The sequence below is a fragment of the Protopterus annectens genome, chromosome 2.part1 (genome assembly GCF_019279795.1).
Source record: "Protopterus annectens isolate FY-2018-M chromosome 2.part1, PAN1.0, whole genome shotgun sequence".
NCBI lineage: Eukaryota > Metazoa > Chordata > Ceratodontiformes > Protopteridae > Protopterus > Protopterus annectens.
Window position 1 is genome coordinate 359,236,503 of NC_056729.1, and position 25,005 is coordinate 359,261,507.

At 35.8% G+C, this 25,005-nt stretch overlaps 1 protein-coding gene across 7 annotated transcripts in view; it reads left to right on the top strand.

Annotated features, from left to right (window-relative positions):
- The window catches only part of LDB2 (LIM domain binding 2), a 1,425,612-nt gene that overhangs the window by 1,331,915 nt on the left and 68,692 nt on the right, over positions 1–25,005 (top strand). For 3 of the 7 annotated variants that reach the window (XM_044062195.1, XM_044062192.1, XM_044062194.1), the window contains 4 exons: positions 10,367–10,490; positions 18,684–18,832; positions 20,034–20,086; positions 24,800–24,884. In XM_044062195.1, the coding sequence (XP_043918130.1) occupies positions 10,367–10,490; positions 18,684–18,832; positions 20,034–20,086; positions 24,800–24,884 (411 nt within the window). The remainder of the gene's footprint in view (positions 1–10,366; positions 10,491–18,683; positions 18,833–20,033; positions 20,087–24,799; positions 24,885–25,005) is intronic. The other 4 variants (XM_044062193.1, XM_044062198.1, XM_044062197.1 and 1 more) reach the window with 4 other exon arrangements.

The following is a 25,005-nucleotide window of genomic DNA, read 5'->3' on the forward strand; positions in this document are numbered from 1 at the left end:
GTCTACACATTAGTTCATGGTTACTATTTGGCACTCAGGCAACAACAAAATGTGAAGGCATCTCATCTTCTTTTCATGGATTATTTAAAACAGTATAGTTCATCAGATGAGGAACTGAAAGCACACCTGGAAGTGATCAAAACTTTGGGATGCTATGAGAATGTCATTTGGTCTTGATAAATGTGCAAAAGCAACATTTAAAGCAGGAAGGCTACAGCACCAAGAAAATATTAGTTTGGGACAGGAATGTGATATGAAGGGACTTGAGCAGGAGGGAGCATATAAATATTTAGGAACTGATGAAGGATTGACAATAAAATATGATCAAATGTGAATACAACTCAGTACAGAATATTTTAGAAGACTAAAATTAATACTGAAAACAACCCTGGCATCTATGAACAAAAGTACACACTATAAACCAATTTGATCTTCCTGTTCTGATATATAGTTTTAGGTTAATTGACTGGCCCCAAAAGATATTGAATCAGTTAGACAGGAAAAAGAGAAAAGGGCTTCACACGTATCTAATATTATGGAAATATCAGTCGATGCCAAGATTATATATCCCTCATCTTGAAGGAGGCATGGGCCTCCTCAAAATTGATTACATTGTATAGATTTGCAATTGCAGGACTGCATAAATATCTGCTGACCTAATCAGATCCAAACATAGTGAAATTTTTGAAGCATAAAGAGAACAAATCTAAGATGACTTCCCTGCTTAGTTTAGCAGAAGCACATCTGTGCCAAGCAGAATGGAAACCAAATTAGAATAAGACAAAAATCAGATAGCAACACAATGTGTCAAATACCAAAAGAATATAAGGAAATAGTTTAGATCAGATGAGAAGGCTAGAAATGTAGAAAAGGAGAAAATAGTCACAAATAAAGAAAACTCCTGAAACAACCTTATGTCAATCAAGATCTGATGCAGGAATTGTTAAGGAGAGGCAAATTTAAACCAAAACATGAAAGGTTATTATTAGCCGCTCAGGATATTGGACTACATACACATTGGATCACAAAGTCCATTGGATGTGTGGGAGAAACAGACAAATACATGTTGTGTAAAACAGAACTGGAAATAGTCGTACATATTGTTGCTGTGTGTGATACAGAAACAGAGGGCCTGTATACTGAAAGGCATAATAATGTTGTAAAACTATTGCATGGGAATTGTTCAAACATTACAATACTGAAGTAGCTGAGAAGTATTAGAAACATGAGTCACAAAGCATTATAGAGAATGATGAAGTTTATATTACAGGGATCACTCATTACCAACAGTTCATAAAATAGATGCGAGAAAACAAGTTATAATAGTCCATAAAAAGAAGACAAAAGTAGCATTGATCACTGAAATTGCCACACCAAGTGATTACAGTGACTTAAGTGCAGAAAGACACAAAGATAAAATACCAGGATTTGCAGGCAGAAACAAAGGCAATGTGGAAGAAGGATACCCAGATAGTTCCAATAGTAGTAGGAGCAATGAGTCTTATAAAAAAGAATTTACCATCTTATTTAGATATGCTACTGATACGTGTAACTCTGTATGAATTGTAGTAGGACTCAGTTCTGGGCATATTGTGGGTTCTGTAAAAAAGCACTTTTGGCTAACATCAAAGATTGAAATAATAGTAATTTCACAAACTTTAATTATATTTTGACTTAGAAATGGGATCCATTCCCGTCATGGTATTATAAAACCTAAAAGACATGGAGAAATTAAAGAGAAAGAAAGGTAAATAAACCAGTTTTTACATGCCACAGCAAAGTTGTCATGCCCAAAACTTAATCACAAATATAAGTTGCCAACGCATAACCAAGGTGGCTTCCTTCTCTTGACTCCAGCCTGGTGTCTTAGTGATATGCAATCTATTGCATCCTTTAGTAATTATATTTCAAAATGTTCTTTTATATTCCAAAAAGACAAAAGTCACACATTCCTAAGCCACAAGAACAAACCCACTTTACATTTTAACTCAGTTTCCTTAAGCTTGGCAGTACCCTTGGCATCACAATATTACAAAAGGATCTGCATGTATGCAAATGCCTGCCACAAAGGTTTAGTATTAAGTGGTTCCAGCACATACAAACTTGCTGTAATACATTTGTTTGGAGAGGCAATGGATATCAGATAGCTTCAGATAGGTTAAGATTTATGAGGGTTTTAAGGGCATAAGGAATGCCTCATTTTAGCCTGTATGCACTTACGACCTCAGTATCATATATTTTATGGTAAGGGGAAGAAGAGACTATTATAGAAAGAGTTGATGGTATATACCATCAGAATGAAAGAACAGAGGAAAATTTCTGTCTAGTATCGAGGTAAAAGTACTTAGTGAATTTTGATGGTAGTTATTTAGAACAATGCTGGATTCAGGGTGAAAGGAAATGGTGTACTGAAGCAGTGGAAGCAGAGAGGAAGACACAAGTAAGATTTCTTATATTTGGATGGAAATGAAGTAAAAATATGGTCCTGCATATCCTGGTGATTGAAAATGATTCAGCAGTAAATATTTTTTACCCATATCTGAATATTTAAGGCCTGAACAGCTAAAAAGGAGAAAAAAAGATCTGGTTGGTGTAGGAGAACATCCTGTTGCAAATACAGGACGGTTTTATTGATATGAAGGGCAAAGCAAATGAGCAGTCACCTGAGAATGCTAGAGGTGGGAATTTGTACAAACTGCTGATAAGTAAAAAGTGTATTTTAGTAATAGAGGGATTATGATTAAAATGAAGTACAACAGAGGGGTGGGATTTTTATATTGCAGAATGGAAAGACATATTAAAAAGATCTGGCAATTTAACTGATATAAAAGTTATAGGGAGCCATCAGATTTGTAAACCATTATTGGTTCAGAACTCCAGCACAATTGAACAGATCCTGGAGGATAGGCAAAGGAATTGCTGGACAGTGTAGCAGGTATAGATTTATGTGAAAGCTGCAATGGAGCATGGGAGGTGATAGTTCATAAATAATTTCTTCACTGCTGGAAGTTTATATTTTAGATTGAGGAAAACTTTTCTGTTATTTTTAAGTGGGTGAGTCAAGAATGTCATAGCCTAGGGTTGAAAAGGTAAGATATGTTGAAGTGCATTTAAAGTAAGGAAGTATAACCCTAAAATATATTGAAGAGTTTAAGCGAGAAGACAGAATGACTAAAATCAAAAGACAGACAGTAAAGATAAAAAAGATTTGAAGCTGAAGACACTTCAGTGTGTCTTCTAGTATTAAGAAGTGCATTAAATCTTAAACTATGGATTTTAAAGTGTTTTTAATATAATGAATTTGTGTGTTTGGTTTGGTTATCTAATTAGCACCTTTTAGCTGTGGAATGTCACATATATAGTTACTTACATACATACATTTTTTTTCCAGAGAATTCTCTGAAACGTCAAGTTAAAACACATATGCCAGCATACATTTGCTTTAACAAGAAAATGGTACTAAAAAGCTACAAATAGCAATGCTGTCAGTGAAACATTTTCTTTATTGTTCATTCATAGTATATATATATATATATATATATATATATATATATATATATATATATAAAATATGGTAATGCACACAAGTCTATAATACTTTTTTAATTTACTTTATTTTTATTTTATTTATTAAGTAAAAAGAACCAACATACTACCAACTAGGATAACTGTATTGCAGAAGATCTGATAACATTAAACACTTTGATCCATTATGAAAAGGGACTTCATCAGAATAAGAAATAATGCATGAACAGAGAATCTAAATAAACATTTAAAACATCAGATGACAAAACAAACCAATCATATCCATTTCACTCTGTTATGCTTATTATGTAAAGTGCTACCAATTAAAACATAGTCAGTCAAACCAGGAAGTTTATCTGCCTCTAAAAAAGCTGAAGTACATTTCTCTATTTAACAACAAATTATTACAATTACACCCTCTATCTAAACAATAAACTTTCATCAAAACAAAAACAAAGCATGCTCATTAAAATTTTGACACTGATTCTTATGTCTAACAAAGGCATTTATAAGGTCATTTTTTTTCATATCCATGCTGATAAATTCTTTGCTTCAATTTATCACAAGTATTTCCAACATAAAACCCCAGAAAGGAAGTATAAGTGGCCAAATATACCACCCCTGTTGTATTACAGTCAAACTGACCTTTTGGATTTTGGATTTAACATTCTGTCCCTCAAAATAATATGGTTTTCTTCATAAATGAACTGACACTGTTTATATCTCTAGTGTCAATGCATACCTACAGGTCTTTTAACAAAACCAGGATTGCTAGTTCTCTCCAAAGTCTCTTTATTATTATTGCCCCTCTTAAAATAAAATCTGGGAAATGCACCAAGTTTATTTTTAAAACCTTCAAAATAATAAAATATGTGCCAATGGTGAAATAAAATATCACAGATTTGTGAATTGTCAGCAGAGAAGGGTAAATACATTGCTTCATAAAACTCATCATTAGTTTTTTTTTTACATCTGTGGGAATTAATAATGCCTTACATAATGTTTTTTACATCTGTGGGAATTAATAATGCCTTACATAATGTTTGGACAAAGAAATTAAATCTCTTAGATGAAACCTCAGATGCCAATCATTCCACAAGCTGAAGAGGGCATTGCCTATCAATAAAAAGCTGCTTATAAATTCACTTGTGCCAAAAATGCATTTTCTGCTGGCAATTTATTCCTTTTTCTTCTGTCACTACCAGGAGGTGTAACATCCTTGTCTTTCCTTTTGGAAATTAAATCAGAGTAATGAACTCTATGAAGGACTATTTCCCAAAACAGTTTAGTCTGATAGTTCCATATCCCTGCAAGATACACATTGCTCATTGTTTAACCAGCACTGTCTTAACTCAAAAGCTAAGTTCTCTTTTGTTGATTTTCTGATAATGTCTGTCCAAAGGAGATGAGGTGAGATGGAGTACATAGGGATATGTTTTCTGGAATAAGGAAAAATTGATTAATTACTCTTCAGTGGAATGACTTGCATGGGGTAGAGCCTACAGAACCTTGAATTGCTGCTTCATTTCTTATGTCTCTCTTCCAAGAACAACCGCATCTTCATCCACATTTTCCAGAAGCTGAGTGATTTGAATGGATGCAAACTTTGCAATCCTGCTGCCAACCACAAGGGGGTGACATTTATAAATCAGTGTTTACACAATTTTTGCAGTTTAAAATACACAACAAATGAAAGAATGAGATTCAAAGAAATGAAATCTGAATTCTGCAGCATATATTTAATATAACCTGAACCTACAGTAGTCATGATGAATGTTTACGTCAAACTATACATTCCCTCTAGAGCTCCTAATACAGTATGAGTGGAGAGGGGTGGAGTCTGGTATACTTCAAGGAATTCCCTTTACCTGATCCCTCAGGCACAGTTGTGGGGCTCTACAGTACATTAAGCCATAAAGTACCCAAGTTGGTAGGAGCATTGAGATCAAGCCAAATAAACAAAAAGTAATGCCAGTGGGGAGTCACCCATGAAAAAACACCAAACTGGCCACGGAATAGTTGAAAGCAGAATCTAATAAAGTGAAGAACTACTGATGAATGAAGTAGAAAGTGTACGCCAATGAACTTCAAATGATTCATTGCTTTAGCACTTTTCCTTTAATTCAACAAAGACTTCTTCAGAAGAAAACACATTCATTTGAGACCACTTTAAATAAAACATATAACTTGATCAAATGATGAGCAAAAAAGCAATCAAATATTTGTACATATTCCTTCATAACTTTAATAGACTCCTTATGCTAATGGACTCATTTAATCCTGATGACAGACTGGCAATTTAATCATGTTTGCCACACCATAACATAATGGATAATTTAGCAGAAACCTGGTAAGTAAAGATTAAACAAGTAGAATCAGAAAAATAGAAAAACAGCTGATGTTAATAGTGGCAGAGAAAAGGTAGCGAATGTAGCTGCTCATTTCCTGAAAATAACTGGGCACTGAGACTGGTTTTAAACAAACAAAGAGAAAAGCATATCTCATTGTGTCAACTATGGTATTTACTGACAGGGTGCATATTACGTTATCAAACTTTTAAAAGTTTGAATGTCATATGGTCAACACTATATGATGGAACTTTTAAAATTCAAATGTTTCAACGGAGATCTCCGTACAGTGTGGCATGGGAAGATTTCCCTTTCTTGCACTGCAGTGTGATCTCCGAGTTGGTAAATTTAAAGAGCGGGAGGGTGTGGGGGGTGCAGGGGGGCTTGACCCCTGCTTAAAATGGTCAGGTAGGTTGTTTCTGTTGTTTATTTTTTTTTTTTTGCTTTTCGAGCTTTTAAAAATTCGATCATATGGCTTCGACCATATGATGTTCGAACTTTTAAAAGTTCGATAATGTAATATACACCATTACTAACATACTTACCGTGGCTTTATTCTAGTTAACTTTAACAAATTTCCATACTAACAGGCAGATAAATAAATGAACTGCTAAATCATCAAAGATACATCTAACGTTACCTTAGCAATCTCTGTAAGTATTTTTCTGTTCTTTACGTTTTCTTCATTGTTTCTTCTCAGGGTTCCTCAAATAGCTGCTTTTCGGTCTAACTCCCCTTCTACCTTCAGCAATTGCTGTTGCCCACGTTGCTCTTGTGATAAATAAATATTTATTTATTTTTATTTATTTATTTACTTATTTAATAATTGTTTACCAGGAAAGTCTGACTGGTTCAAAGCCCATTTTCAAAGGAGGCCTGGAGAGAAAAGCTCTAGAGACAATTTAACAAGTTACAAAATTACAATAAATGACATTGATTTACATAGACTTGTATAAAACATAAATTCATACTGATAGAAAGGACAAACAGTCATACATACAATAGTTTAAAAACAGTATAGCATAGAATACAAAGATTTGAATGTATCATGCTTTCAGAAGTATACATAGAATAGATCAAAGCAGTACTATACATTGGAATGGGTGTAAGGCGTAAAAGAAAGGAAAAATATTCACAAGACAGTGGACTGGGAAAGTTAAATGAATCAAACGCCAAAGTACTAGAGGGTGATTAAATGGGTATTGTTATTGTAGGAGAATATGAGTGAAGTAGAACAGGGATGAGAGAGTTAAAGGTTATCAGTAGGAGGGGGAATAAGGGAGGACAAGGTATATGGTTAGTAAGTTGTGACGGGGAAGGGAGGTTAAGTAATAAATGAATAGACACAGCTGCATATGATGAACATAATTTGGAAGGATTGTAGGTAAGGAAGTTAATGGACAAGAAGAATAAGGTTTAGCCAGGACTAGAGCATGGGCAAAGCCATTTATTACTTAGATAGTTCCTATGTAGCTTTTTAAAGTGAGTAGGGTTTGCAGTAGGTATGATATGCTGAGGGATAGCATTCCATATTTTGGAGATGTAGTTGGAGAAGAGAGACTCCAACATAAATGGTTATGTGGAAACTCGTGTGTGTGTGTGTGTGTGTGTGTGTGTGTGTGTGTGTGTGTGTGTGTGTGTGTGTGTGTGTGTGTGTGTGTGTGTGTCTAGGTGTGTTTGTCTGTGAAATTCACTGTATACATTCATTACAGCATCCATGTCAAAGTGTGAATCCACACAATTCCTTTCTTTTAACAGAACTGGAGAGAGAGGGAGATTATTATATTAGAATATGCCATTCTAACAATAAATGTACAGATTCCATCTTATATCATAAGATATGTTATTTAACAGTCTAAATTGTAATTGTGAAATAAGAAGAAATACCCACCCACTGCCTTCATGACACAGAGAGATAAAGTTGTGACTGTCATCCAGATAGCTTAAGATCAGCTAAACATTGGAGAAGCTGACAAGGGAGGATAGGAGTGAGTGGCCATTGTCAGCATGGCCATTCTAGGAGGTGGGAAGCAGCACAATCCACTACCATACCAGAACCTACTAGACAGAGAGAGGTGCATGGAATGCAGCTTATGGAGCAGGGATGTTTGTTTTGCTTTCCCAAGCCATGCCCATGTAATAACCTTCACGGGACATGTGCAGAAATGTGCATGCTCATATTGGAAGGCACTGCAGGCCTTCACATCTGACCGTCTACACATCAACTACTGGGGGCAAGAATAGGGCTAGAAAATGAAAAAAAAAACTTAGGGTTACCTAACAATAGTTGTACCACAACTGACTGTTACCTCTGTGGTGGGGAACAATTGGGTAGCTACAACACTGTTAGACAGCAAAAAATACTTTAAAAATGCTTTTCCTCTTCTCATACTCCAAATGTTGGAGCCCACTTAGATCCCATTAGGAATACAACCTTTTCAGATGAAACCCCTGGTGCTAATTTTACCGAGACAAGAATTTTTGACTCTACAGTGTGGGAAATTGTATTTATTTATTTTTTATTATTATTCATTTGTTAACAAAATAAACTCAGTAGGCATACAGGACTCCTTTTAAAAGACTACTAGGAGCACTGTCTGGTTAAAGGATTTGTACAGTCACACAGTAAGCAAACAGAGACTTAGGGACTTAAACCCAGAACTAGTGAATGAATTTAATTAACAACTTACAGCCTTAACCCTTTGTACTGCAGCCCACTAGAGGAGTGTACCTGTGCTTAGTTGACAAGTCTTTTGACATACACCAAGAAATGCCACGCATCCAGAATAATGGAATCTCAGTTTAATTTCTCAATGAAAGGCTGAGACTTTAAGAGTACAGCACTCCCAGCCATTTACACTGCAACGTTTCATTAAAGTATGGCTCTAAACACTTGGTGTGGGGATGATCTTCTAAGCATCAAAGGAAGAATTCATATTTACACAGTCACTGACAATTTCCTTGAAACTGTAGTTATCTGGAGTGTTGTGTTATTGCCAAACTTTGAGACATAGATCACTAGAAGAAGCAATGCATGGTATAACAAATATAACTAATAAGACCATCATACTTGAAGATGCATATTAGCACCCACCCTTTTGTCTCCTAACAAATGTGAATCTTTACTAAAACAAGGCCCTAACTGTAGCAGGTGCCATCTGTGAGCCATATCAGGTAGGAGAATCAGCAGAGGGATTTGAATGTCTGTACAATCCTAATTGTAATAGCTGGATACCAGGCACAGCACGTGATTACATAGCTGTATACTATGAATAAATGGACACTATGCATATTATGTATAATGTTAATAAACGTAAATCACACATAACAAGTGCTCCCATGGTAGTACAATATAAAGTGTTACGAATGGGTCTCCATTCTTTACAAACTTGTTGTGTCACCTAGAAATGGATATCAAGAAATTCACCTCATGCAGTACATGACACAAAGAATCAATAACTTCTGTCATTTCCATGGTCCCTGCTAAGGACACTCAGCACAGATGTGCACCCTGCTCTCTTTCTGTACAACATATTACGCAAGACTTTATGAAAGCCAAAGTCAGTCTAGTTAATCGTTTCCATCAGATGTCTTCCTGCTTGTTTTAGGACAGTAAGTTCTTGAGTCTTTGTTGTTAATCTCTTTATTGTTCTCTTTGACACTTATTCCCTCCAATATTATTTCTGTTCCACCCCTGCTCATATCCAAAAGGTGCACAACCTAATCCCCTTAACTCGTGGCCCTGGAAATTGGGCTAAAAATACACCTTTTTGTTATAAAGCCTACAGGATCCTAATATCTCCAAGGAGAACTTTCAAGAATTTGCAGCAGTCATGTATCCTAAATCAGGCAGTTCAAAGTTCATTTATGTGCTTCTTTCCCAGGTACTTTACAATATAATCTGGCTAAAGCATAAATCATGTAGTGAATACAAGACTGTGAATAACTTATACTTACAACAAAGACACAGCTACAAGAAAATTCCTGGCTATAGATGGAAGCCAGAATTGATGGATTGTACAATTTCTGTGATTGTCTTAATTAAAAACAGTTCTAATGGAGTACAGTCGAATATTACTGTAAACTTTTCATGACTCTTTATCATTGCAAATAGGATTTCTAATTGGCATGTTTTAGAATACTGCTAAAGAAGTGATGATGTTTGCATTACACTATGCAATGTATTCCTTAAGTATGAGAATATCATGTCTGAAATGTTTCCAGTGAATAGCAGAAAATGAAAATAACTGTTATCATATGAAACAGAATATATGACAGAGACTGAAACTGCACTAAAATATGATTTAGTGATTCTAACTTGGACAGTTTTGCAGTTTGTCAAACTATTTGAGTTTCCACAGTTTAGGTCAAGACTGTTAGCAGGAATGGTTTACTTGAAAAAGTAAGATCTGCGGTGCCTTTACAAATAAATCTAATGTGAATATCAAAATGCTTTTTAACAACAAATATTATACTGTACTTTTTTGATCTAGTTGTGTGTAATATTGGAGCCAATGCAGGAACTGATGTCAAGACACAAAACGTACAACTTAAGCCCTCGGGACTGCCTGAAAACATGCCTGTTCCAAAAATGGCAAAGAATGGTAGCACCGCCAGGTACTTTCCACTGCTTTTTTTCCTAACAAGCACGGTATTACTGTTTTACTATATTGTTCTTTAAAACATGCGAGCAGTGCCTACTTATTTTATTTATTGTTAGCGTTAGCAATTATTTGGACTGGGCAATGAGATCCCAGTTTCAGAAAGTCTAGCAAATCCTTAAATTTTTCAATAATTAGTTAACAAAGGTAATATACACTTCAAGTCCAGGGTTTCTAACAACAACAGAGAGAACAACGCAGTTTAAACAATTTAGATTCACAAAGAGCACTTTGAGAGGTACGGAGATAAAAAAAGTCAACTGATAGTATACTTTCTATATGCAGATAAATGTAGATCTTAAGATCAGACAGCATTCCTTTCATATTTAGAAAAATTTAAGGAAGTAAGTCGCAATTCATATAATAATAATAATAATAATGTAGTTGAACTTAAATGTATACAAATTTATAATTTCTTAATTTAGGTTATGTCTGGGAATAAATTTTCCCTTCCTTAAGATGAATCTGGCTTACCTGTTAAACAGGTTAGAGACCCTGTGGCAGGTGCTAAGAAACAACTGCATCTGGTTTACCACTCTGTTCACATGACCAGACAAAAAAGGACAGAGATCAAGCCACACTCACAGATGCTTAGATTATTTAGTATTTTATTTATTTATTTATTTTACATTTGTTGAACGGGCTAGTCTAACTGGATATATGTCCATTTTTAGTAGAGGCCCGGGGAGAAAAGCTTCAAAGACATGATACAATTTAAAGTATATGTACAAACAATACACAATCAACAGATATTATAATAATATAAAAAAAATAGCAATTATCATAGTAAATAAAAAATAAACAAGTAATTGATAATGGTAATGTGCAGTACAACCTAGAGGATTTAAAAGGGTGTACACTGAGGTTAAGGGTCAAAAATAGTACGAATTGAGTATATGGAGACATATTACAGGTTAGGTCAGCAACAGAGAAAAGGAAGCTGGAAGCGTAGTGATGATACAATGGATTTTCTTAACAAAAGGTATGTAAAGAGGATATCAATAATATAAAAAATGGTAGACAAGTAAAAATATAGTAAGATGGAAGATGTAACAGAGGATAGTAAGGACAAGAAAGGTAGTGATGATTTATTTTATTTATATAATAAACAAGGAAGTAAAATAGTCCTTAGATTCTTTACAGCCATGAATCAGGCCTATACAAAGGTATTAGATAAAAAGTTAATCTGAATAACATTCACATAGTATATAAGCAGCTGACCTGCAGTCATTGTTAGCAATGTATCGTACAAATAGATATAGAAAAGATGATGAAATGCATAAGAGTAGTAAATATTTTGACATTAAGTAAGAAGTAAAATGAACAGCGAAGTGTGTGTGTTTTTAACCTGATTCAAAGCATTTGCAGGGAGAGCTCTCATATGGATGGTTTAGTAGTTATAGTTTGCAACAGTGCATAGTTATGAATATTGGAGGACAGATTTTGAGATAAATAGTGCTATTTTGGACCGCGTACTTTCAGCAGTCACTAGGGGGCAGGATGCTGTTTTCAGGGAGTGAAGCCCTTTGTTACGTGAATGCAGTGAATAATAATGAGTATTTGTTTCAGTTAGTGAACTAGTGATGCCAGAAGTTACAATAACAAGTTCTAAAATTAAGACGGAGTAGTTATATTAGCCCTTTTAGTGACTGGTAAGAGCTTTGTATTGTTCTACCATGAGGGCATGTAATAGTTTGTTTGAATGGACTTTCTACAATCATAAACAGCTTAGACATCCAGGTTTCTAGAGCCTTGGGGTAGGTGAATGTGCAGCCCACACTTTAAAATGCTGCCAAAATGTGGGTTAGCTTTGTGATTTGAAAAACATTGCCTCATTTATATTTCCCTGTGGCATTAATTGTCCCAATTTTAGCAGTCTGTCTATCCACGATGGTATCCGAAGTGCTCATTGATTGTTTTTATCCTTGATTTAGTGATAAGTCATAGACATGCAGACTGAATTGGTTCATTACAGCTAGGTTTTCTCTGCTTTTCTCCCCTAAATTTTCATTTTAGGCTTTTCTTGCTCCTGATTGTATGGTGATTGACCATCACCAAGCAGGCAGAAAATGAGCATTTAAATGGAGAAAAAAAACAGGAAAAATATGTTATTATTTTAGCTACCAAATTGTATTCTGTGTTAAATCAGTACCATTTGAGTTTTTTCTTAATTAAAGGAAGGAAAAGACTCCAAACAGGTTAGAGGAACTTGATGACTACAGCAAGGAATAGGAATGTTGTATTATCATGATGTTATTTAGTCTGAGTTGATTTATCTGTGCCAATGATCTGTTTTGGTGATTTTGTTTTGAAGTGCATTCCTACTGGCATTTGGAATGTGTTTTCTTCATGGTTTTTGTTTTTATCCAGCTTGGAGACACAAACAGAAAGCTTAACAGACCTAGAAGTAATAATGATATACATGCATGTTCATAATATTGACCACTGATACAGTAGTCTTAGCTATAGGGGTTATATCTTGCCAAGGATGTAACAACCAGCCAGCTTCCAAAACTTCAGGGCTCTTTCCACACACTCAAACCATTAGGCAGCTTGAGATGAGTTGCCTAAAAAGACAGGTTTGAGCTCCAACCCCCTCGGAGCTTTTCTGTCACTGAACAGTATGCTTCTCTGTGGGGTTTCTGGTATCAGTCATCAGCTTGGCTATGCCATTGCTAGGCAGATAAGTCCCATTTGGGGAAAAAACTTCCACATTTAAATATTTGTTTATTTTGTACTTTCCTGGTTAAAAAAGTTATTTTCCTACTAAGAGTCTGTGTTTTAATAGACTGTCTCGAGACTTAACAGTACTTTTAAATGGGAGCACAGTTTTTTCCTGTCAGTTTAAAAGTTGTTAAAAGTAGTTGAAAACCATTTTTTCTTTGGAACATTGTATTTATTTTACTTTCTGTGCCTGGCAAAGAGTATTAAATGTTTATTTTTTTTTACTGTGTTCTTATTTGGAAAAAGTGACGTTTTATTACTTTAGATTACTGGCTTGTGCTGCTTGTTTTCCCCAGTTGTTATTCAGAACAACCTCAAGCAAAGTCCAAATGATATGAATATCTACCGCATTTGTATTTGTATATTTATTCAAATATGTTCTAGCAAATTCAATCCTCTCTTCTTGATGAATAGTAGAGTATAGGGAGGTAACATCTACTGTACAAAGAACAGTCTCACTACCCTTAAAATCATAATTTCTAACATGGTCCAAAAATACCCAATAATCTTTCAAAAAAATAAATACTTTTTTGAGCTACAGGGTTCAAAATTGAATCTAAATAGGCTGCAGTTCCAACAGTCTTGTTCAGTGGGGCAGAGACAATCAGCCGTGGTTTTTCAGAATTTTGATGTATTTTTGGATGTATTTTTGGAATGGCAAAAGTCTTTCCTAGCTCTGGTTCTTCTACTTGAAGAAATTCAAACAGGTCAACATCAATAGACCTTTGATACAGCAAGTCCAACGGTACTAAATCTACCTTTTTGTAACTATGTCTAACTGTATCTTTGGAAACATTTTTATACTTATTATCAGAAAGCATTTTAAGCATGGTATTCTCATAATCAACAACATCCATGACCACTAATCCATTTTCTTTATCAGCTCTTATATATCGTAATTTATAATAGTTAGCCAGCTGATAAAGTGTTATTTGTTCATTGGCAGATAAGTTAAAAAACATGTTCTTACATTTATTTTTACCTGAATGAGTAAACTGTTTAACTTGACTTTTACTCATTTTTGAAAATACATTCAAAGTATTAATAAGTGGCGGGTTAACTATACTAGGTTTTTCAAGAGTGACCCATCACTTTACTGAAATGCAGCCACTAATATGTATTTTAAATTTAACTTATGAACAGTTTAAAGTCAGTAATAATGTCTGTAAGATGAGCTCTTCTAGTAGGAATGAATGTGAATCCTTTGAGTAATACAGATAGTTTGTCTTCCATAAAAACATGAGAACTCAGGTTGAATACTTGCCATTCTGGAATCATCGATTCTTTCCCCTGCCCTGTCTCTACTCTCAGTTTGCTCTGCCTCCTCTCACTGGCCCAAAACCCAGGCCATTCTGACCAATCAGAGAAAAGGGGGTCACTGTTGCTGAAGAAAAAGGAAAAGTATTTTAAGATACCAAATATTGTAATTTAAATTAATTTGAATCATTTCACAAAGAAGTTGTTCATGTGCATATTTTTAGTGTATATATCTTTAACTCAAGTACAATTAAGATATTTTTGAATTCTGAAGTTAATGTGATGATTTACCGAGTATTTTCTTGCTCCTTTATTATTTATTATTAAATATATTTAAACCTATCTTTGTGGCTGATATCGGTGAGACATATTTAAGCTCTGAGAGTACTTGCATACGTATTTGGTATCATTGTGCAGGCCACTCCTAATGGCCTTGCTCTTGGTCAGATTACCATTTGGATTAATACTAACATTACATGGTAAGATTGACCACCCTTTGCTAAGGGCCTTAAAGTAGTTGATAAATAGTGGCTGTTGGTGGTGGAAACTACCTTATAGTCTGGGCAGAAGGGAGCATAGCTAGTAAACCTGTGCCAGCCTTTCCCAGATGTGTGTGTGTGTGTGTGTGTGTGTGTGTGTGTGTGTGTGTGTGTGTGTGTGTGTGTGTGTGTGTGTATCAGCCACTTGGGCAGGGACACAAAGCATTGGTTGGACAGAGAGGGTGCTGGAGGTCTTAGCTTGGCCAGTCAGCTGAGATCTCAACTCTATAGCTGTGCCAGTGTAGAGTCTTATTGGGGATATGGAAAAAGAGGGAGAAACCAGCCCCAGACTGTGAGCTCTGTGTGCTCTTAAGGGAAGTTGCACTTTACTGTGTGTGTACTTGTCATCCTCCCAGTGTGTATGTCCGCCACTGTTACCAGTGATGAAGATTGATGCTCCTTGATTACTGGGCCAGTGTTGGGGCATCGCAGCTACTTTCAAAGTATATTTTAAACTTGAGTAAATATGTTTTGTTTCCCTTAACTGATAACTACCCCTTCTTTCTCACATTGATTTGAGGATTATTAAGGTTCTTAAACTTTGAAATATCAGGGAATAAAATTTGACTTTAATAATTTCAGTTTCAGTTTCCTGTCATGTACTCAAATTTGAATTGCTCATACTTGAATTGCTCAAGCTAGGTTTTCTTGTTTTTTCCCCTCGTTGTAGCATGCTTACTAGATATTATACTGATCCATTTTGCTCAGTGTTGTGTCAATACTCTTTCTTCAAGATCATGGGATCAGAGAGAAAAAGCAAGTTTATAATTTTGATTATTGTTCTTTCGTTGTTTTGGAGTGACCTTGGCATGTGAATAATAAAGTAAGAAGATGAGGCAAGTCACCCTTCCACAAACACTTGTGTCACTGTTATTATAATGTGTATTTTCTGAAAACTGAGTACTGTTGCAGTAATGGGCTGTGAAACTAAGCAGAACATTTCACTTTTTAAAGGAATTAGGGATCAAGAAGATGTAATACACCTTTTAACAGCATTGTTAAGACCTGAAACTTAATAAATGAGGCCCTTACAGGACGGTCGAAACAAACATTCTCTCATTTTCTAGTTGGTAAAATTAATATATTTCCTAAGGTATTTTTTCTATAACCTTTTTCTAGCTCTTGTGCCTGTCAGCCATCAAGCCATCACCACTGTCCATTTGTTCCCATCTTTAGGTTGAGAACAGTGCATATCAAGACCATCATACAGGAAGCCATGAAAGGTGTTTCTATTTTGCACTAACTCTACCTTTTGTGGGTAACATGGACACACCTGCATCACAATGGGGGTATTCTATGCCTTCTTCTGATGTATGTGTGCCCCATGATGACTACTATTGCTGTCTGGGGTACAATAAGCTGTCCCCCAGTCCTTTGGCCACTAGTCTATTGGTTTTGTGTAAGCCTTTTTTGCATGGTAGCAGTTTGACTGACCACTCCTCTGCCCATCAAACTGCTATAAGCCATTTGTTTTCCATCCTTCCCTGCCTTGACCATTCATCTGAGCTACTATTTATCTTGGGTCATCTAGGTCATAGTTAGGGCTTTATCCAGCTTTACCACAGAGCTGGTCTGTGCTTCCTAGGTTATTCATTCCATCAGTTAATGTCATCTGTATAACCTACGGCCAACAATTATTTTTCAGATATTGAAAATGGAATGAATAAATTGCTTGTGGTATCCTAAAACCTTTAGGCTTGTATTCTTTAAGTTAATTGTTCCTAAAGGAAATGGAGATATTAACTGCATGTTGTCACATTCATTTTTTATCACAAAGGTTTATAAACAAAAGAGTTTAAATTACTGGGGTAAAATATCTTCTTGAACCACTCTATAAATTCTGATTAAACTTTCTAAGAAAGAAAAACATCCTCCATTATGTTCTTCATACTTTATCTGTAAAGAAGTTGAAAATAATGGACTCGCCTACAATAATGAAAAATATGATTTAGATGAGTCTCTGAGTCTAGAAAAAAATGGTTATTCAAAATCCGTAGTCTGAATAGTAAAGTAATTATCACAAATTTCTTTACATTGTTGAATAATTTATATTTTAGATTTCCTGGAGCACCAAAAATTAATTTAAGCAAATCTGAAAAATAACTTACCTGTAGACAATATTCCTATGATAAATATTCAATAACAGTTCATCCTTTGACTTCCATTTTTGAATAGGAAGCCATTGACTAGTTTATATAATTTAGAAATGCTGTTTAAAGTGTTAGGCAAAAGTGCCCATTTTCAGGAATGCGAAAACTTTGTAAATCATATTATCTCAACTTATTGAAACTTTAGTTTGTAAATTCAAGTGCAGTCTGAATGCACACATTTTTGGGTATTCTTGAGGAAGATTTTTTTCAGCTGGAGTACAGCTGTATAATACTGATTTGCCAACATTAGAAAACTATCACCTTGCAACATGTTGACTAAATTTACAATTATTTAATGTTGCATAGGCACAGATTCCAAAATAAATAATTTCAGTGTAATTGACTTATGTCAGTGTAAGCCCTGTCTATAAACAGGTTTACACCAGGTGCCAGATTCCAAAAGACCACTTACAGTAAGACCAAGTCTTTTGGAATCAGGGCCATAGTTTGTCAATAAAGTAGAAAAATATGTAAATGCTTTAAAAATGAACCAAGAATGTAAAAATATATTTTCAGACTGAAAAGTAATGTGGCTAAAATATTGCGCATTCTTTCTTGAATATGAATATATGGATCATTTTCTCATTCATAGTTGTAGCTAGCAACTGTAATACTGTAATCAAAAACTACTTATTTGTATTCCTTCCATTTCTAATTTACTTGTGATTGTTTTCTATTTATATGTTGATTTCTTTTTATTTTGTAATGCTTGAATTACTTAATAACAACAGTATACGCTCAGAAATGACCACAATATATTAAGTCTTATCAATACTAAATGATCTTGTCATCCCTCTTTAATAGCTATGCACTCTGGCAGCCTATTGATTTTTGCTATTCTGCATGCATATTGCATTGTATAATTCTGCCGAGGAGTGACTATGTCCATTGGGTCCATTTTTATTTTGGCATCTGTACGGCCACCCTCTTTGCAGGTGCATCTACTCTGGATTCCCCAAACAAACCACATAATGTTGCATTTTTGTAATAAAATCCCAGGACCTGTCTATTCTGTCACACTGCAGATTATGACATTTCTTGCTGAGAAATGCCTTTCCATTCCTGACTGCTGCACCAACCTCAGTGTCATCAGCGAGTGAAGTATTCTTTTACTACAACCTCATTGTAATGTCTGCAATAAAAAAACAACTATCAGGAACTTCATGTCCTTTGTCATCAGCATTCTCATCTAAACTGCATTTGATTGAGTTTTTTCTTCTTTCTTCACATCTCATTCTGAAACTCTTCTCTCTTCTCCATGGCATATACTTGTTAGTTTACTGCTGCTCTGTATATTTTGTTTTGTAACCTGATTTTTTAGACAGTCCACAGTTCTGCTCATTGCAATTACTAAATTTACCCAGACATATTCTACAATTAGCAGGTATTGTTCTTGTAAAGAATCGCCTACACTTAGTATTTCAGATTTTCAAGATGTGTTATTTCTGATTGAGTTTCTTATATATTACATCTATACAGCAGAACCTACACGGCAGCCAACCACCAAAAGAAGAAAAAGGAAAAATTCAACCAACAGCACTTCAAACAACAGTACAGGAAATACTTCCAACAGTACCAGTAAGAAGAAGAACACGGGATCAAACCTGAGTCTGTCCAATCAGGTACCTGTAAGTCTCATTTTCATTTTAGACTGAAATTGAAGTTTTGAGTCATATTATTTCACTCAGTCAACCCTTGTGGAAAAGAGGTGATGCAAGTACCCCTTTTATTGGTACACCATGTTAATGGCTGTATATTTCAGTAAGTAGCAGAACTTTGCAGTGTAGGAGAAAAGTTGTCCTTCATGGACAGTCCATCATAGCTGTTTTTTATGCTGCATGGTAGTGCTCAGAGACAAGTCACTCAGCATACCTTGTCACATGTCATGTAGTAAGGACTCCTGCTTAATGGAACACAAAGCATCACAGGTGCCATTCAGGTTTAGAAAGTCAGTAAAAAAGTTATACCCAAAGATGTCTGGAGGTTGTTCGCTAGTGTTGGTAGTTCTAAATTATAAATAGCTAAGTCATTTCTCAAAAACAAGGTGTAAACTGCGTCACAAAACAGGAAATTATGCCATTGATGGACAGGGTATGCACTGCTTACTGGAAATCAATCATCCATCTGTGACAGAACATTTGATCTCAAGAGACTCCCAGCTAAGTGTTGCCTGAAAATAATTCTTGATGTTTTAATATTTATATGGTAGGATTCTTGCTAAAATAGTTAATTCCACTGTGCTGGTATTATACTTCATGAACTTTTATTACTTACTTGAATTTTGCATTTTCAATTGTTTTGCTAATAAATTACAACCACTGTCCTCTGTTACCTGTTTAGTTGTGCTTGTGGAATATATTTCTATTGTAAGTATTAAAGTCAGTTGCATGGGACTTCTCCCTGAGTACTACTGTGCCAAATTCGTTAACTTAGCCTTCTTTATTCCCTGCCTTGAAAAACACATTTGACTTTGTGTTGCCAATGCATAGCAGAAAAAGAGAAATTCAATTGTGAGCATTGTGGATGTGCATCATTCTTTAAAAATATTCATTCTTTACTTTTAAATCAAATTATTATTATAAGGCTTACATTTCTATAGTAAAGCCCATATTTAGTTGGATAACAAAAATCTGAAAAGGGATGGAGTAATGCTAGATTCATGAGTGTTCACATTGCAGTCCCAGCTACATGATATGCAGTAACTCTGTTAGGAAACTACACCAAAGTAACAGAGTAAAGCATTTAATCATGAGACCCCATCAAGTGATAAATTGTTCCATCAACATTACTGTAAATTGAGCTGACTGTACATGCTTGCAATCTCCACAGGACATAATGAAGCTTCAGACACCACTGGAAGGAGCATCTGTTCCCTTTTCTAGGTAGGTGGTAGATGCCATGACTGTTTGCCCTCTCCTCACTACTGATTCAGTTCACATGTGCTTTCTTTCCAAATACCTAGCTCCACCATAACTAGTGATTACCAATTGTCATGAGCATCAGTTTGGAGACAGCAGTGCCCAGTGTGATGATGCCCAGGCAAGGGGCTGACTTGTTGGTCATACAAATTATAGTGTCTGGCATTCCTTCTTTATGTGAGGCCATCCTGAATATGCTATTGTGTATAATATACGATTGCAGGGAGCTACAAGAAACCAACTTCAAACTCTCTCTAAAGCCTTGTGCAGTATTTCTTTAGTCTTTTAATAGTGTTATACAAGTAACGTACCTAGATTGCTTGTAATATATATTTTTCCCACACCATACTGCTTTTGCATTGTTTCTACACCTTGAAGGAGCTAAGCAACAGGGATTTATGTAACCTACTCAAGACTATAGAATTACTAACTGGGATCAGAACCTGGGCCTTATAGTTCCCAAGCCTGTGCTCCAACCATTAGCTCCTGCCACCACCCAACAATGATTTTTCTGCATGAACTGTCATGTTTTTGTAATAATGTGAATGTACATGTAAACTATATACACATTGTTAATGGACATATTGTTTATGATTCCCTTTTTGAACTTATTTTTTAAACTTGTAGTTAAATCTTTCAGGTAACAATCTGAAATTCAGAAAACTGTGCTTTTAAGTATGTGATCTAATGTCTTAATTCATTGTAGGCAAGGATGCATTTCCTTGTCCAAAAAGCCTTCGATACTTCACCTTGTTTACATTTTTTAATAATTAGCCTTGGTGCTTCCTAAGTATCCATCTCAGTGAAAAAAAAATGTTTAATAACTACAGCTCACGGGTCTTCTAAACTCCTTAACGTTATTGTAGCACACTTCAACCCTGCAACTCTTTAATTAAAAGTGTGCACATGTAACAGTTCATACTGAGAAATAAAATAATTGAACAAATGTACTGACTTCCCAGTATTGAGTAAATGTACTGAATTTCCTCAGTGCTAACAAAACATTTGTGAAAAATAAAATAAACACAATATTAAAACACTGTGGTGCATGGAACTCAGACATGGCAGTTCACAACACTGTTAGCTAAAGACCATCAGGGCATCAGCTCTCCAGGGTGCCATTATAAAGACCCCCAAAGAGTCATAAGTAACTGCACTTGTATTAGTGCAGGTCACTCATACCGAGTCCCCCAGCATTATGTATTCTGCATGCTGATGTTATAGTTGCAACATACCAATGTGAAAAAATGCTTTGGAGGTGCAGTTTAGCTGCATCCTGATATCTTGCATATATGCAATAATTTATTTTAAGTTCCACACTGTATATTTCCAACTAGAGTACTCAAATGCTTAACCAGTGTTCATAAAAAAATAATGAAATAAGACAAAAAGAACATCATTCTGTAACTGGCTGATAGGATAGCAAATTATGCTGGTGGCGAAAACAGGAACGTTTCATCTTTTGTTTTTCATTTTTTTTCTTCTTTTCCTGATCCTGTCCATAATCATCTCGTTGTCTTCCTTTCTTTCTTCCTTCCTTCCTTCTTTCTCTGCTTCTGTCTCACTTTCCTTAACTCATTAACAACATAGTCCTCTTAGGAATAACTTAACTTCTTGTACTGGCCTGCAACATTAAACCAGTATGTACTTGCAGGGTAATGGGGCAAAGGTATTTGCATGCATACCTTTAGAATAATCACATGCATGTGGCTCTGTTTACTTGTATTTTACTTTGCACTGATACTCCAAAATGTCTCAGCCTGTTACATGACACATGCAACAGAAAACTCCTATATAGCTGAGGAGTCAGCTATGGAAAATAATACATGTAGTCTTGCACAAAATGGAAACAGTCCATTAATGAGAACTGTGTCACATTTGTTTATGAAATTTTCATAAAAATAACCTTTCATCCTGCAATATATGACCACAATAAACTATCCGTCACGGCCAAGAGTTTTAATTAGAAGTGAGCAAAATCTTACACATATCATATGTCAAGTTTAACAGCATTGCTAATTTTTAATGCTGTTCTGTCTAGTTTATAAGCAAGCCACTTTTTACTTTGTGTATTAATATTCTTCATTTATGGTACACCAGTGAGAGACACATTATTCTTACTGCAATCTCTGAGCTGGCTCCCTATTGAAATGTCAGTAGTCAAAATGCCAAGTGCTGACAAGCCAAAAAAAAGCCTGAAAGCTAAGGAAACGAGCAAATCTCAGAAATTGCTCTTCTCCTTTAACCGTCCTTTTTGCAGGAGAGTAAGTCTACCATACTCCCTGAACTTGTATACACCAACTCCAAGATGGCCATACATCAGGGAAAAGGGAATGCTCAGAGAAATGGCCATCTCAGACATACTATAAGTCAGTTTTATTTACTATAGTCTCCATGTGTCAGGATTCCCTCCAGCAGGTCCTGACATTGCAAATGTTACCATCTGAAGGCACCATCCCCTTTTAACCAGCAACCCTACTGACCTTCACTGCCAAAAGTAATTGGCATCTTCTTCCTCCACTGATCCATCCCCCATTTACTGAATTCACTTATTCCAGATATGAACTCTATCTCTGGTTCCCCCCAACTCAAGAATGAATTTCCAGTTCAGTGATCAGCCAACATATGATCCAGGGAGAGGCATGAACTGGGAAAAGCAATAATCTATGTCTGTCACTAATAAGTATTAACTGTATGTCCTGCCATGCTGTGAAAGTACAGATGTGGCTGATGTCGGCAGACATTAAACATGTACTCCTCTTTCTACTCACACTGATGCCATCTGACAACATATGCTTACTGCTTTAAAAAGGCTAACTGATTTTACCGTTTGAATGTATTAGGGGGTTTGTCTGAGAACTCCTTCAACTACAGCCTCTCCTAAAGTAAGACAGGAAGTCAGTGGATGTAAAGTCCATCCCGCCCCCAAGCTAATAGTTCACTGGCTAAGTTACTTGCTGAATTTGGTTTCACTGGTGTTGCAGACAGATGTGCTACACCTGTGCCACTGTTCTGACCACACCTTCTGAGCTATTTCACCAAGCACCACAAATGTCTAATTCGTCCCAAGGCATGATTTAATGGCATGTTCAGCATGACTCATCTTATGTACTGGATACAACTTCTGAATGGTAACAGGGCGGCCATTCTTCATTCCTCTCTTCCAAATGCTTTAATGCAGTGATTTAACTGCAGTGCCTGTGCAGACATGGCAGTCCTGAACATTTATCACTTTTGTGTATTCCCAGTAAACCTCAAAACAGTACCAGGTTAACCCCCTAAACCACTCTGTTAACTAGTGACCCATGTTGCACCATTAGAGTAGAATGTGTCTACTATGGTAATTATCCCATAGAAAACTGCATCCTGCATGATGCAAACAGCTGTCACTAAACCTAGTATTAGGCTTGATATCAGATACGGAGTGTGTCTAAGAAATTAAAATTGACATCTAATGCTGTGCCTTATCTGTCATATGACATCCCTGACAACCTGTGAACTACTCATATTTCATTACTTCCTGTGTCTCACTGATGCTATAAAGGACAGTACCAAGTCCAGTTAAAAAAAATTGTAATTGTCATTATAATCATCAACCCTCTTTTTCTCATTTCCTACATCTGAGCAGAGTTTCACATTAGCTCCTGCCCTCTATTTTGACTCAATGCCACCCTCCTACCTTCTTCAGTGGTCATGCCTGAGTGCCAGGTCTTCTCTGAGGCAGTTTACCCATCTCTTTGCTGGAGGTATTCATTTCCTCTTGACTTTTTTCTGTCTCCCAAATTTTCTTCACTAGATTATCTTCTGTTTTCCTGCTTATGTGCCCAAACCACTGTCATCTCTTCTCTTTTTTATGTTCTGTGCAACTGAAGCTACTTTGAGTTCTGCTCTGATGTCCTCATTTCTTCATCTCTCCTATAGTGTGCGTCCTACCACCTGCCTCAGGCACCTCATCTCCATCATCTCTAACTTTCTCAGCTGCTGTGCTTGTACTGCCCTGGTTGTTGTGTCATATGGTAGTACTGATCACACCACTCTTTTTACACCGTACTTTTCATCTTCTTTGGCATTCTTCTGTTTCATGCTACCTCATATGTCAGTTATCTGACGTCCACCTGACTCTAGCTTTAACTTCATCCTTCAGACTTTCCTTTTGCTTAACCACCCATCCTAGACACTTGAAGCTGTTAACTTGTTCCACTATTTTTCCTTGTATCTCAATTTTCAAAAATTCAGAAATGAAAGCTGTAAAGTGCAGTGTAAATACTAGCATTATGAGGCTTTTGAGAACTTAATCATGAAGACCCTATTCTGTGAATCAGACGTTACAGGCGGTTTGAAAAGATAATGAGGTGTACTTGCTGTGAGACTTAAATAAACATACTCAGTCTGAGTAATGAGGTATACTTGCTGTGAGACTTAAATAAACATACTCAATCTGAGTTTAACAGTAGGCAGTACAGTTACCTAACAGCAGGAATTTTAATTACAGACTTGTCCAGAACCTGAAGTAATGGTTTCATTAGTGTGCCAAAGTCAGTGAAGCCCAGATTTTAAAGACTGTAGCAGACATTAAAAGAGTATAATAGCTATTTGAATAGCAGTAAATGAAGGCATATGGAAGTGCGGTACTGAAGAGGTAACATACACTTTGGTTATTTTTTTTTTCTCTCCTAGCATCTTTTTACGGATTCCACACCCTGCAAACTGCCTCTCTAGTATGCTCACTTCGAGTGTTCTAAACCGGCAGAGGAGGTATCCAGTAAGTGACAACTTCTACAAATGTTGTATAGATGCATAGAACAACGTTTTACAGATGCCATAATGCTGACATGATTAAGTAGCTTATAATTGGCATGCTAGCTATAAATGCCTCTTTATCT